The sequence below is a fragment of the Pinus tabuliformis genome, chromosome J (genome assembly GCF_031772625.1).
Source record: "Pinus tabuliformis cultivar Carrire ecotype Pingquan chromosome J, CPIR1, whole genome shotgun sequence".
Taxonomy (NCBI): domain Eukaryota; kingdom Viridiplantae; phylum Streptophyta; class Pinopsida; order Pinales; family Pinaceae; genus Pinus; species Pinus tabuliformis.
The window spans coordinates 204,726,634-204,742,098 of record NC_142295.1 but is presented as its reverse complement, the minus strand read 5'-3'; the positions used below and the strand labels follow the sequence as shown (position 1 = coordinate 204,742,098).

Genomic DNA, 15,465 nt, shown 5'->3' with positions numbered 1-15,465 from the left:
ATAAGATGAAGAAGCAAGAGAACATGGAATATCTTCGACACATGTTGATGTGCTGTGAATGATAGGACACACGAGCAAGTGAGGTGCAAAGGAAGCTTCGATATGGATGTCTACTTTGACCGGTGCGCATTCCAGATCTGAGTTAGAGTGTACATGAGATGATAGTAGATCATATGATGTGCTTGGGCGTTTATCACAACATACGAAAGCGTGGGAGTGATGACAACCCAAGACTGGAGGTTGATCGAAAGAATTGATTGTGCATGATGTTTCACCAAGATTTGCGGATCGAGAATCGATCAAGAATGGAAGCTCAATGTTTTGAGAGGAATTGATTATGTCTTCACCGTCTTGCTCCTCCGTTTATTTGATGAGACTACCTTGCACATGATTGCAACTTGAGCCAGCAACTCGAGAATCAGGAGAGTGCGCATAGCTAGCTTGTGAAGCAGATTGCTCAAGCGAGTCATGGTGCAAGGAGTCATGGCTTGTAGATGATGGAGGATGGCAGAGATGCAGATTAGACTCAAGACTTGGGTTATGAACGGTGATGTCCTCTTGCAGAATGGAGGGATGAGTTTTCGCCATAGGCTTTCTGAACCATTATGGAATTTCCTCCGTTGGGGCAGGAGACAGCCGAGCAAATGGGTTGGGAACATGCTGCGCAAATTTCTCAGCTTTGCAACCACTGCAAGGGGGTACCCACTGCGCAGATTTCTTAGATTTGCGGTTGTTGCGAGGGGGCACCCTCTTCGAGACATGAGGTGTCTCGTGATCTGCAAGAGTCGAGGAAGAAGGGAAATCAGGAGGTTCACCATTTTAGGAGACATGAACCAAGCGTTTCAGCTCTTGGCTCATGAAGTCAAGGTCCACAAACTGTTCAGGAATTTCGTGACATAGGTGAAGGAAGCGGGTAGCAAAGTCCTCAATTGATTCGCCAGGCTTCATTCTTAAATGAGAGATTCTTTCATAGACATCTTGGTGGTCACACTCATCGAAGGCTTGATGGAGCTCCTTGAGGAAAGTGAGAAGGGAATGGACGGAAGCAGGTGGCAGGTATGACACCACCGATTAACATGACCTTCAAGGGTGAGGAAGAAGAGTATGCAAACAAGCTCATCACTATCAATTTCATGAGATTCACAGAAATGAAGAAAATCAAAAATGTGCTCAGTTACAGACGTTTTGTACTCACTGTCAAACATTAACAAGGACAAGTGATCGAGAAGCTCATCGGGGTTTAATAGCTGATTAAGGAAGAAATGAGAGAAACGCCTCGGGAGTACAAATTGTGTATGATTCATTAGGTAAGAGATTCAACCCAGAGGTACGGGCTCAGTTGGTCATCTAGCCCTCCTTCTAGTGTCAAAATGTTGATGGTTTTGGACCTGCCAACATCAGGGGATCTCCCTGGTATGAAGTCCCAACTATACCTCACACCGTTTGGTGTAAGAGTCCCATGCAATACGATGGCCCAGTTGCCATTATCTTAAATTTGTGCCTCAGCTCTTACTTGTCAACACAGGAGAGTGGTCCGCTTTGTCTTCAAGTAGTGAGGTTCGCATACCTGGTGATTGTTAGTGTTACTTGTGTCAATGGTTCTTTCACCGCAGAGGGAGAGGGTGAGAGTAAGTCCCAAGTCGGATGGGAGGAAGTCCCAACTCTACTAAGAACACACAACACAACAGGACTTGCATAGCTTCTGGAGGAGCAGTCCACACGGATGTGGTAGTGACAACGCACAAGGAAAGATAACACATACAACACACAATGGAGGAGTCCGCGCGAGTGCGACGATTGTTATAGCAAGTTTACGTGAAAGGTTTGTCTGATGTCCGAGGAGGTAACCAACATGGGCAGGACGACGTTAACATCTCATACAACACATTTTCATTAATATATATGTATTACAACAATTGAATGAGTTCAAGTGTTAAACACAGGGTAAAGAAACACGCATTACAAGTGTTCAAGATTAGTCTTACAACAATTACAACACGTGTGTAAAGACGTGCTAGCATGTTAGCAAGCTTCTGAATTAAGTGAAAGTTCCAAAACACATCATTACACCATACATCACTAACCCCGTGGGTGGGGCGTTGGAGCCACTACTTACTCCTCAAAGAAAAGATTACAGACTCTCAAGGCTATGTGGGAGGAGCCGAGGTGAAAAGTCCCTTCCATGTACAAATGAGGGGGTATTTATAGCCAAGGGTGAAACTGGCCCTTGTGGTTGTTCGACTTCCCTCATGACTGTTTGACTTCCATGACCTTTTAACTTTACATGACTCTTCATATGACAAGTGGGTCTCTTGGACTTCCACGTTACATTACATTGATTGACAATATGGCCCACAGTGGAGATGTGGACGACATGACTCATGACAAGACTCGACATGACAGTGCTGGTACATTCGTGCTGTTGTTGGTGTGCATGTTGAGCTGCAATGTTTTTGGGTGATGGATGTCCTCATGGTGTGTCACAGCTTCACCTCTGCATGGCAAAGTGCGCGGAGTCTTCAATGGTCGTTGGGTTCACTTGATGTTGCATTCGCACGTTGCTCCTTGCTTGTATGTTGGCATGCTTAATAGGTTTGTTCGTTCACAAAAAGTGCATGTTCATCCATCTGTCCGTCCACGAACACATCTTCGCATGTTCGCTCATTCGTCTATCCATGAACACATCTTTGAATGATCGTTCGTTCATGAGCACATCTCTTTGCATGCATCGTTTGTTCGTCCGTTGGTGAACATGTCATTCTACATCTACTCCCTGTGTTCATGTCATCTTTCGTCGCACCATGTTTGTTTGTCTACCTGTATCCGCAGTCACTTAAGACGAAACGACATCAAATCTATAAACATCCTAGTCTACCATGATGCATGATTGTTTCAGATGTAAGCGACCAAGAGAGAGAACAAGGTTACGAAACTGCGCGAGGCAAGCTTTGAGTTGGGATGGAGGCTTAGGGAACTGCTACTGAAAACTGAGCAGAAGTCACTAGGAGATGGTGACGGGAAATTTGAATCGATAGTCACTGTCTGCAGGATCTGGCTTGGCTGGAGGACAAGTCTACGCAATTTTTTAGAGGAGCAGTCTGGGCTTCAGCAACGCTGGGCAGACAAAATCTACGCAATTTTTGGAAGGAGCGGGCAACGGGAGCTGGGCAGCAGAAACAGCGCAATTCCTGGAGGGAACTGGTAGCACGCTGTCGGGAAATTGGTAGCGAAAAACTACGCAATTCCTGGAAGGAACTGGCAGCAGGCTGATGGGAGCTTGGTAGCGAAAACTGCAGAATTCCTGGAAGGAACTGGCAGCGGGCTATTAGGAACTGCTGGGGGAGGAAACTACGCTGATGCTGGGAGACAGGTCTGCTGATCACCTCTGCGCAGTTTCTGAGCTGAGCGAATTATTGGGCAGTAGAGGGCTTGCTCATGAAATCTGCATAGTTTTTCGAGCAAGCAACCCGCGGTTGACTGGTGGGCTGGCTGGGAAAACTGCACAATTTTTTGAGGGAGATAGGGACAGGCACTGGGTGTCTGTCCGGCCTACCTGTGCAATTTTCTTAGCAGAGCAAACATGGTCTACAGCCTCTGCGCAATTTTTTAGGGGAGTCAGTCCCGAGGTGACTGTCGGGTCAAACTCTCTGGTTGACCAGCAGGAGGGTTGATTGATCAGCTTGTGGGCAACACAACTTGAAATGACTTGCTTGGTGCTTCTACGTTGTTCTGGGTGACAGTCAATCGAGTCGATGGCAGGGTGAAGGTCCAGCTATTAGAGGGAGATCTAGTCATCAGAACTTCAGCAAAACGACTAAGTGTGTGAGCAAGTGAAAAGGTGCATACATGATCTTGCAAACACACACTTACATGAATTGACGACGAGATGACTCAAACCATCCAAACATACATGATCAACATGACTGACCGACGGTGCGAGTCAACAAGTGCGACGCTTGTGATTGATCGTTGGACGACTGCGACGACGCTTGTGCGACAATGCATACGACTTTGTGTGTGAGCGCAACGGATGCTTTCATAGCGAACACAACATGTACACACGAAGTGAAGACCTTGTGCATGACCAAAACATGGTCGCAAGCATGACATAGCAATCAACATGCAGAAGACGACAGTTGGTTGAACAAGTGAAAAAGAAGCACGACATGTAGAAGCAACACATAAAGTGACTTTTCACATTTGCGCACATGCATGTTACTGAGGACAGGATGATATGATAATGACAAGCAGTCCTGCAAACTCAACTAAGAGGTGTACTTTGAAAGATGTTCTGTACTTACCATACTTACCCTCAAGATGATCATGCATCTGACAAAGTTTGCATGCGGTCCTGATCTTTTCCATTACTCAGTTCCTTGGTCCTTCTCCTCAACTCCTTGGAAGTGATTTCAGCATGTCACCTTTTCGTGTAGCCATTGAGAGGTAGGTCTGCGCAATTTCAGCGAACAATGGCTATTGTCGGGATGAGGCCCTGGGAGGTCCGTCTGCACAATTTCTACATGCAAGGCCAACAAGACAACTTGGACAACACTACACAATTTTGAGGCTCAAAGCACTGCTGTGGGACAAGGGTCCTAGGAGGACACCTCTGCGCAATTTCTGAGTGCAGTGTTGTTGGACTGCTCTGCGCATTTCCGAAGAGCAGTGTTGGTTGGGGCCTCTGCGCACTGCAGGGTTTCAGCAAGCAAGGGAGGTTGGTGTCTCTGTGCACTGCGAGGTTTCAGCAGGCAAGGGAGGAAGCTTGATGGTTGCAAAAACAAAGCACATAGTTCCGAGAAGTTGGATGAGGCTAGGTTTCTTGGGAAAATGGCTAAGTGTGAGATCAGTGAAACATATGCAAACATTGATAGGACTCAACTGTGATCGCACATGGACATGTAGACCATCCAAAATACATAATACATACTTTGCTTGATGCAACAACCTTTGTGACGTGAGTGTGAAACATGTCTATGTGATGACAACCACTCATACACACACAATTCCCTTGAAGCAAGACAACATTCCCTTTGCATGACAGACAACAACCGTTATGCCTGAAAATGACATATGCTACAAAAAGATGAGAACGCAGACAACTCTTTAGGATCAAGGAGGGGAGCTTGAAATCATCAACGTACCAAAAAATGACCAAGGATGATCGAATGCAGGATAGGCTTTGAAATTTGCATGTGAGCCAAAATTTTGGAGGGTGGTTGTATGGGGTTTGGGCCTAACCCAAAGATTTTCATAACAAAATGGATCTCTTCCCTTATAAAGACTGTCATATAGATATATATTCAAAAGCAGAAATCCAGCTGAAAGAGATTAAGCTTGGAAACCGAAAAGCACAGTCATCCCAGGCGCATAAAAAATATGGACAATATCTGATCTTAAAGTTTCCTCAAACAAAGGGCATTCAATGCTTTAGGAACCAACTCAAAGAAATCAAGTGTTGTCACTATTCCTTACTTAACAAATGTATATGCAACAAGTCTAATGGATCATCAAATCAAAGGTATGTAAACATGAGGTACGTATATTTATTTTAGTTAAATGAGTTTCTAGGACTTGAAGGATTTCAGTGTATCTAATATTATAAAACCCTAGATGGTCCATATAAAAATCCTTGTTTATAATTATTCTAGGGTAAATATTGTAATCCCTAGGTAACATATGAAAAACACTTGTCATATAGCAACCTTAATCCTTATCTTCTAGGGTTTGTAGGTAATCTAGGGTGTCAAGTAAAACCCTAGTGTCGATTGAAAGAAAAGATAACTTGATTTTTGATATATCTAGGGTTTACCCTAGGATTCAATCCTCTGTTATTGCATAGAAAAACTAGATTGAAAAATTAACATCATGTTCTTAGTATCACATGTTTTGCTTGGTAGTATTTATTACAGGTATAAAAGATCATAGCGTAATTCAAAAGGAGCACTTCAAGGAATCCCTACAAGGTTTGTTAAGAAACATCTCAAGGTACATCTTAGACTATAAATTTTGTTATAATGTTCTCTCAATATAAAAGGTATGTTCATTGTCTTTTGAAATTTGTGTTACATCGTTATGTCAAAGGTTTTTGAATCTTAAAAGAGTCTTATTTGGGTGATTAATCATTTGATTGAATGTACCCCCATTATATTATCATTTGATCATTTTTCTGGAACCATAAACGGTTCTCAGTAAGATCCTAACCTATGGGTGTGTCAATATTGATTATGAAACCATAGTCTACTTAGGGTTGTTAGTAAAATCCAGAAAACATATTCATCCTATGTTTAAGGTTTTGGTATTGCTATGATAAAAACCCTAGTCCTTTAGGGTTTGTTATTAATGTCTAGATGAATCCCTAGATCTTTAAGGATTGGTAATATAAGGGTTTATAAGAAAGACCCTTGTGATAGTTGTAGTAAAGATTCTAGAAATAAAACCCTAGGCATATATTCATTTGTCTATTTGAAACCCTAGTCTGATCAAGTTTGTAATATATCTAACCTTGATGTATTGATAATTGTCTTGGGAGATATTATTGTGATATGATTCATGATTATGAAATCCTAGATATGTATTTGCAAGTACACTAACTTAATTATTTTAGTTTGTGAAATTCTAGGGCCTGTGATAAAATCCTAGTAGAAATTGATATTCTAGGACTTGACGATATTATAATGAAGAATCTAGGGTTTGAAAAAAACCCTAATGGAGTCTGTCATAATATATTTTAGATGTATAATACTATGATTGGATTGAATTATTGAAATCTAGAAGATAAAAGATATGACTGAAATCTAACTAGGTTTAGGTATTTGATGCTTCCATTATGAGATTTTGATATAATTACCTCATGCTTCTATATGTATTTGGTTGTACTTGCTATTAAAATTTTGTAGGTACATAATCTTCAAGATGTTAGAGATATTCGTAATTGAAAAGTAATGATGAGTATGATGAAGGAATCTATAAGGATGATGATGATCAAGATAGCCTTGATAAAGTCATGAAAGGTTGAAGGTTCTCCGATAGTATAGAATTGCTGATCTCCCTAAATTAAGAGGGAGCATGGTTAGAAGAAAAGAGTACATCTCCCCACTTGAGAGGGAGAGCATATTGAATACCTCATAGAAGGAATCGGAAAATAAATAAATCTACAATAGAGGATGTCTTGGTGCTACTGAAGAAATAAAAGAAGAAAATCTTCCGAATAGATGAATATGCATAACTAAGTGGCATCAAGATAATTGGGAACCCCGAAGGTTTGTAGATATTTGTATATGTATATATTTGAAAGTTTATTACAGATTGGGGTTGTATTTGTACAAGTAAATCTCTCCACAAGGAGAAGCATGCTTGAGCAAATGGATATATCTAGTTTAGGAGAGTTGAAGCATCTAATGGCAGATGCTTGGGAAAACATTTGGCCGAACGTGATAATGTTCTAATCCCGAAGAGGGAGGGTGGCATTGGTCATGGAGCTCCGACCTTGGATATGCACCTAGATCCCTGGGTTGGTGGTTAGCAAGTAAGCCCGATGGTACCTAGAGTGGCTAAAAGCTTGAGTCCATCTTAGTCCCAACCGGATAGAATACCCTAGTTAGGTTTCTAGTTCTAGGCACTGAGTGTGTCAAAAATCTTCGTAGTTCATGTTATTTTGAGATCTTCCATGCACTTATATGTAATTATGACTACCTCCCTAGTTAAGAGGGAGTGTTGAAGAATGTAATTAGTATCAGTATTCATAATTGTACTTTAGTCATAATGTAATATATTTGTCAAAATAAATCTTTATTATTATTAATTTGACTTATTAAAGCATGGATTTTATGCTTGAATCAATTGTCATAGGTCAAGCCTTCACTATAGGCTTTTAGGATTTTTAAGTCAAAGTCAAAATCTATTTTGTCATGTTAGAAGCTTCCTCCATCAAGTCACCTTGCAAGTCGACCTCCAAACTAATCTTCTACAAGTCGGCCTAAAAAATTGCTCATGTCGAACTCATTTTATAGTTGGAAACAACTATAAATATACATGTAAACTATGCTCAACAAGAAGAAGTAGCAATAAGTTCGATTGATTACAGAGAGGATAATTCGGAGTTGTAGGCCAAACATCTAATCCACCACATAATCGAAGCATGACTAGGCTACTACAGAACTAAAGCATGACTCGGCTATCACAGGACCAAAGCATGATTAGGACTACCACAGGACCGAAGCATGATTAGGGCTTCCACATGACCAAGGCATAATTGGGCTGCCACAGGACTGAAGTATGACACTACTGAAGTATGACCGAAGCATGACATAGTTGCAAGACTGAAGCATAGTACCAAAGTTTGTCAAGGGTTGCAGGACTATGTTATCATATTGTTGCAGGAACAAAGTATTGAAGAACGAAATACTAAATACAAGACTCAGAACTGAAGCATGATGTAACAAGGTTGACTTGATGGATGGAAGAAGTCTTTGGTCTAGGTTATAAGGGTTTGGTCATCTCAACTTTGTTTTTGAATCTACTGAAGGAAGATTTCTTGATTGGGTTTTCCCATACCTAGGGTTTTGCCCTCGCTATGTGCCTACATCTTGTGTCCTCCTCTATTTATTGATTGGCATTAGTCTTGATGATAAGAACAAGATAAATTGAAAGAAGAAGAACTAATAATGAAACATCACAAGATAATGTCATAATAAAGAGATCAACTAAATAAACACCCAAGTTGCAACCCTAATGGATTTCTCAACAGGTTGGAAAACCTGCACCTAGGGTTGGGGTTAGGCCCAAACCCCATATAATTCAGTGGTTCATTTATATGAGAGGCATGAATTATGTAATACATTACATGTGCAAGGAGGTTCGAACCTATGGAAGTCATCTGTGACAAAGGTTTGAACTTGTGGATATCATTTGTGACGTGATTTTGAACTTGTGGATGCTATTGTGGCGAAGTTTGAACCTGTGATTAATATCTATGATAGAGGGCCGAATAATTCAAAGGTACATCTTTTGTGTTTAGTTTGAGTGTTGACTTGGGACACTTGGTGAATGTTGCTTAGTTTGACCACAATCTTTGATTTTGATATCTCTTATTGGATTGGTTTTCTAAGGAAATAAGTTTTTGGGTTTTTACCCCAAGTGGGTTTTCTCGGGGTAATCATTGTATTGATATTGGACGCTCTGATCTCTACTTACTTACTTTCGTATAATTGATATTCTGAAGTATAGTTGTTGGATGAAGAAATAGTAATTGTTGAATGGATTCCATATATATAATCACAAGTAATTATCAATGTTTAGAAATCAATATTGCCCTAGATTTTTTTTTTAACATTGTATCAAAGCTTTGGTCAAGGAAGAAAGTTGAAGATCACATCTTGTTGGATCAATCTCTCTCTTATCGAGATATCTAATATTTGTGTCCAATATTTATGAGTAAATGGCTTCTATATGCAAGGAGGGCAACAAACTTGATGGATCCTCTAACTTCAAAGCATGGAAGAAGAGGATTGACCTTGTCTTCGAAGAACGTGAAGTGTTGCAATACATCCAAGGAAAATTACCTAAACTAGTTGACGATGATGATGACGATGTGAAAGCAAGGTTTAGAAAGGGTGTCAATGCTCAAAGAATCTTATTTGAATCTCTTAAAGATCATTTGATTCCATTTATTTCAAAATTAGCCACATGCAAAAATGTCAATAGATGAATTAGTGGTCTCCTACTTCATAAGAATTGCTCACACAAGAGATCAGCTACAATGTATGGGTGAAGTCATTTCTGAATTTGAATTAATCACTACTACACTCAGTGGCCTACCAGATTTATGGGATTCATTTGCAGTTGGCATTTTTGCTAGAAAGGATACTCCAAGCTTTGAAGAATGATGGACCAATTGCACTCAAGAGGAATCTAGTTTTATTGCTAGAAGGAAAATCCAAAGACATGATGAAGAAGAATCTCAAGCGTTTGCTGCAAAATCAAGAAGGAATCATGGAAGAAAGAAGTTTGACAATAAGAATGCAAGTAAAAGATCCAATATTCAAGGAAAGAAAGACTTGTCCAAAATCCAATGTTATGGATGTCACAAATTTGGGCATTATAAAAATAATTGCCCTGAAGCATCAAAGGATAAGAAGAGGAAGGGCAAGGATGATGATGAGCAGCCTCATGGGAAGAAATCCAAGAATGATTATTCAAAGGCTTTAGCATCTAATGTTAAGACTTATATTACTAGGATTGCTGCAAGTAGTCTAGGAGAAAGAGGGTGTTGAAGGGGTCCCTCACCTTAAATTAGAAGTAATTTAGAACCCTTTTTTAAACTATTTAATAGTCACTAGAAATTTGCAATTCTTGATAAGAAAACTCTAGTTGTTGAAAGGAAAGCAATGGCATCTGAATGATGGCATGGACAAAGTTGTAGATGGATGCAAGAAGTATAAAGATTAAGAGGGCACTGAAATTTTTCTCAACCGATAAGTATTTTATATTTCTCTTATTTGATTATCTTTATTGTTATTATTTACTATGAGTTAGTCTCGTGTCTTCAAATTCTGTGCTTGGTTGTAATTGTTCTTGCATGGCCTCCAGAGAGGATTCCAAGTACATAGTAAGTTTCCAGGGCTTTGACAACAAACGGATGAAGTAGAAGAACAAAGCAAAGCTAGAGGGTTTTCCAAATTTCTACTTTAAGGATACTGTACCAAATAAAACCCAAGTTCAGCGGGAGTAAGCTATTTGAAGTATGCCAAAGAGAAGTCAAGATCTAGCATGCAAATATATGGTAGCATGGAAAACTCGTTTCTGGCCGTACTGGCCACATTTCCCCGGCATGAAACGTGCCAGTACGGCCGGAAACGAGTTTCCAGGCTGTACAGTACGCATTTCAGCGTTTCCGTTTCATTTCCTGGCTGAAGCAGACCTTGGGGCAGTGTTCCCTGGCTGAAGCAGACCTGGGGGCAGCGTTTCCTGCAAATAGTTTACATCATCTCTTTGTTTTCACACCATTCATTTTCCCCCTATACTATACTATTTGTTTTGATATGGCTTACTTTACAATTATCATCTAAATCCTCCACTCCATCATCTTAGTGATCCTATCTTTAAGGAAGCCCCCCTTGAGTTGGAGAAGGGAAAACCAAAAGAGAGAGGAAGAACTACCGAGGTGACAGTGGGTAACCTTAAATTGCACCAAACTAACACCATGGTGATTGAGAGTTTACACTTTGGTGGGTGCTAGATTTCATTCTAATATTTCCTATGCCTTAGAATTTCAAAGGCCATTTACTAATTACCTTAAACAAAGATTGTGCCTAAAAGCATTTTGATTTTAATATTAATGTAACTTCATCTCTCTAGTGTTTCACAAATAAATTGCAGCTTAAACAAACTTGACCAAAAAGTTAGGCTTTTCTCAATGAAGTGGCAGTAACTGATTTTTTTTATTAGATGCAGTTGACATGCTTCAATATAATTTGAGACAAATGATACATCAACTGAGAAATATACAATAAATCAAGGAGATGGACTTGATCCTAAAAGAATTAATATCAGTTACATTGAAACTGAGGTGCCTTGCACCATGTACTACATGAATGCTTATTTTTGGACCCCATGGATTCTTTGTTATATGATACTTATTACAATTGCCTGCTATTTATATATTTTATTTCTTCACTTTTATTTTCATCATCTAGAGTACTAAAAAAGGTACTATTCTATATCAACTGCAGCTAGCTTCCACTGCCAGGTTCTTAACAGTGCCTTTACAAGGATCTCCAAATTTCTCTATTGAAACCTCAACTGAGCAACTCTCACGTCCAATGCATGCCTGCAGTGTGACCCAAAGAAACCTTAGCAAACTAGATAACAGATGAGCAGATATTCCTAGATGCATCTCATGGTGTTTTATTAATACCAAAATTTGATATAATAAAGCAAGAAAGAAAATACGAGTGAACCTCTTCTATGATGGACATTGTACTGTTGTTGTTGCAATGGCCATATGTGAAGCTTCCACAGCGCCCTGTGGGAGTTCCAAAACTCGCAAACTTGATAGATTTTATGAGATGACCAGATGATGGACAATGTAACTGAAGTTCTGCCTTTGGTTTATTGACTTTCAATCCACTAGTTGCACTTGATTTCCATGACCCTACAGGTGGAAGATGTGTCTCTGATACTCGGGCACACACAGTTCCTACAGAACGTGCCATGAAGGAGATTTGAGTAGGATCTCCACCCAGCTCTTCAAAGAGAACCAAAACATTACCAGTTGACTGAATCCAAGAACGAGGCACATGATATCTGACAATAGACATCTAGTTAGCAGAGAACTCAGAAGACATAAAGTAAGCTTCTCCAAATACATCAAGTTGTGAATATATAACAAAGCGTTACCAGTAAAGAAAACAAAATTCCAAGTTGAACCATAGTCATAAACTTCTCAACTGACATTATGTTGGAGGATCATTGACAGAGATAAAAGTGTTGGAATTCTTACAGCTTCTGTGATGGTTGGCCACAATTTGTTAGACATTTACTTGAAGAGTAAGCTCCTCGATAGTCACATGAATCAGTACAACCACTCTGAGAAGCAATGTAGGATGGCCAATAGCGTCCAATACTCTTTCCATTTACCCAGGCTACTCCCTTGCCCATGCCAAAAGGTTTAGAGCCACTGGATCATTGCCACTTGGAGCATCAAAGTTGGTCTGTTATAAAGAAAACATCATTGGTAGTTATCAATGTGAGTTTTAGGTTTTTCCTGCTTTAAAAATAATGTTGTTATCCATTCTTACCATATACCAACAACAAAATGAAGTCATTGACAACATAACATAATCATCCCAAAGCTACCAATCCTATTCATTTCGAACATACACAACACAATTATAATCCGGAGTCCCAACTCCATTCATTCACACTCATTCATTTCAATCTAAATGTATCGTTTGGCAATTGACATGCATAAATGATTTTCCATATACCAACAACAAAATGAAGTCATTGACAACATAACATAATCATTCCACAGCTACCAATCCTATTCATTTCAAACATACATAACGCAATTATAATCCGGAGTCCCAACTCCATTCTTTCACATTCATTCATTTCAATCTAAATAAATCATTTGGCAATTGACATGCATAAATGATTTTCTATATACCAACAACAATGAAGTCATTGACAACATAACATAACCATTCCACAGCTACCAATCCTATTCATTTCAAACATGCATAATGCAATTATAATCCGGAGTCCCAATTCCATTCTTTCACATTCATTCATTTCAATCTAAATAAATCATTTGGCAATTGACACGCATAAATGATTTTTCCACCTCAATCAACAATAGTTCCCACATGTCCTCCATTCATATATTCATTCATTTTATACTGACTACATTACTCAGCAGGATAGCTTAGGATAAATGACCATCAGTACCTCAAGCAACGATGGTTTTTAGTTTCTACCGGTTTATGTTTTGTCTGAGGTCAAACTGGCATCACTCTCACCCGCCGTCCCAAAGAAGTTATTGTCGAGAAATATGAACAACCCCAACCTTGGGAAGGAAAAATAGCTTATGACTCGACTGGGCACATACATAAATATAATTACATGATTTCCAAAGATTTGTTAGGCTCCTTGGAGACCTTTAACTCTGTATCATTTTTGAAGCACTGTCGCACAATAAAAGAAGGCATAGCGTCTTGAATTCAGTCAATAATTTTATTCTATCAAATCACTGTTCTTCAAGGTGGAATCAAAACTGAACACGTATTGCCACTCATGTAGTTTCATGGCAATGTCAGTTGGCTATCCAAAAATCCTTATGTCACAGTGTCATCTTTCAGAAGAGTATGGGATTCAATATTAGCTTTTAATTGTGAGAATAGTCTGCTTTGGTTCCCTCACTCCACAGAGAGAAAATGTCAGATGTGGAGCAATATCCTTGAATTTTTCAGTGCATTTGAAGAATTTTCTCAAGGTCTGTGTGACAATTATTGCGAAGTTGTCCACCACATTAATCAGAAACTTGTTGCATTCAAACCCACTTTGGATCCTATGGAAATGGTCCAAATTTTTCTTTGGTATTCTATATATTTTTCAGGTGTCAATGTAGGTGAACCAATGCCAGAATTTTTAAGCAATGTAAGGTGAACCAATGCAACATCTATGCAAAAACCATATCAAACTATGTCAGATACTGACCACCCTCCTCTGCTGTTCCCAATGTATCGAGTATTGTTTTTTATTTAAGCAATGTAAGGTGAACCAATGCAACATCTTTGCAAAAACCATATCAAACTATGTCAGATATTGGCCACCCTCCTCTGCTGTTCCCAATGTATCTAGTATTGTTTTTTATTTCTATGCATATAAGGGGGGAAATTTAGCTTCCACCATGAAAATGAATTGACAATGCTTTACACTGCCAATTACAATATAGCTGAGCCTGATCTCCTACTTGAAAACACAAAGGATGTCTGCATTAACTGCATCATATTTTAGAAGAATTTCATCCTTGCACTATCATGTCATCAGTCCTCTTTCCTCTCCTCTTAACTCAAAAATTTCATCACTGACCTGGTCCTTGAAATGATTATATTCTATACATTCAAATTACACCAACTCCAAACAAGTGTCTTGATCCTAGGCATCACAGAGCTGAGAGGTGACATGAAGAATCCATTTTGTTTCCTCTCATAACAGATAAAAAAAAACAATAACCTGTGCTTATTCAACATGGATGGTATGATCTGAATATCATCAAGAGCATCGTTAACAAGAATTTACTTCACGATCAAAGGACTAGAGAACTTGCGATTCCCTTTTCTAAGTCCCTTCTGGACCCCCTAGGTCCATTAAACTCTTTAGAACTTTTGGAGCTTTGATTTGGATAATAGGAATTAATTAGACAGGGTAGGCATTCAACAAAGATTCGAACACCTCTGCTACAAGAGAATCAACTCCGCTGGGGCCTAGCAGTGAGCACCCTGAAGGGATAACCATCCCTTTTTAATTAGAACAGATTGAATGAAAACGAGATACCTAGGCATCACAGAGCTGAGTGGTGACAAGGAGTATCCATTTTGTTTCCTCCGATAACTGATAAAAAAAAAACAATAACCTGTGCTTATTCAACCCGGATGGTATGATCTGAATATCATCAAGGGCATCGTTAACAAAAATTTACTTCAGAATCAAGGGACTAGAGAACTTGTAATTCCCTTTCTAAATCCCTTTTGCACCCCTTAGGTCCATCAAGCTCTTTAGAACTTTTAGAGCTTTGATTTGGATAATAGGAATTAATTAGACAGGATAAGCATTCAACAAATATTCAAACAACTCCTGCTACAAGAGAATCAGCTCTGCCGGGGTCTAGCAGTGAGCACCCTGCAGGAATAACCATACTTTTTAATTAGAACAGTAAGATGAGAACAAGATACCTGCACTTCA

At 39.4% G+C, this 15,465-nt stretch overlaps 1 protein-coding gene across 1 annotated transcript; it reads right to left on the bottom strand.

Moving 5' to 3' along the window:
* Positions 1-11,502: 11,502 nt before the first annotated feature.
* On the bottom strand, positions 11,503-12,736 carry LOC149226394 (beta-galactosidase 8-like). Its single transcript, XM_089377477.1, has 3 exons — positions 12,500-12,736; positions 11,958-12,303; positions 11,503-11,827 (listed from the first exon to the last, which is right to left on the bottom strand). The coding sequence occupies exons 1-3, from the start codon at positions 12,655-12,657 to the stop codon at positions 11,720-11,722; spliced, it is 612 nt and encodes a 203-aa protein (XP_089233603.1). The 5' UTR covers positions 12,658-12,736; the 3' UTR covers positions 11,503-11,719.
* Positions 12,737-15,465: the final 2,729 nt, after the last annotated feature.

What these genes read in the sequence shown, in the direction of transcription:
- LOC149226394 (XM_089377477.1), bottom strand. Translation starts at nt 12,657, where the DNA reads ATGGGCAAGGGAGTAGCCTGGGTAAATGGAAAGAGTATTGGACGCTAT. An exon ending in GGCCAACCATCACAGAAGCT is followed by an intron (nt 12,304 to 12,499) that starts GTAAGAATTCCA and finishes GTCTATTGTCAG; the next exon opens with ATATCATGTGCCTCGTTCTT. An exon ending in CAATGTCCATCATAGAAGAG is followed by an intron (nt 11,828 to 11,957) that starts GTTCACTCGTAT and finishes GTCACACTGCAG; the next exon opens with GCATGCATTGGACGTGAGAG.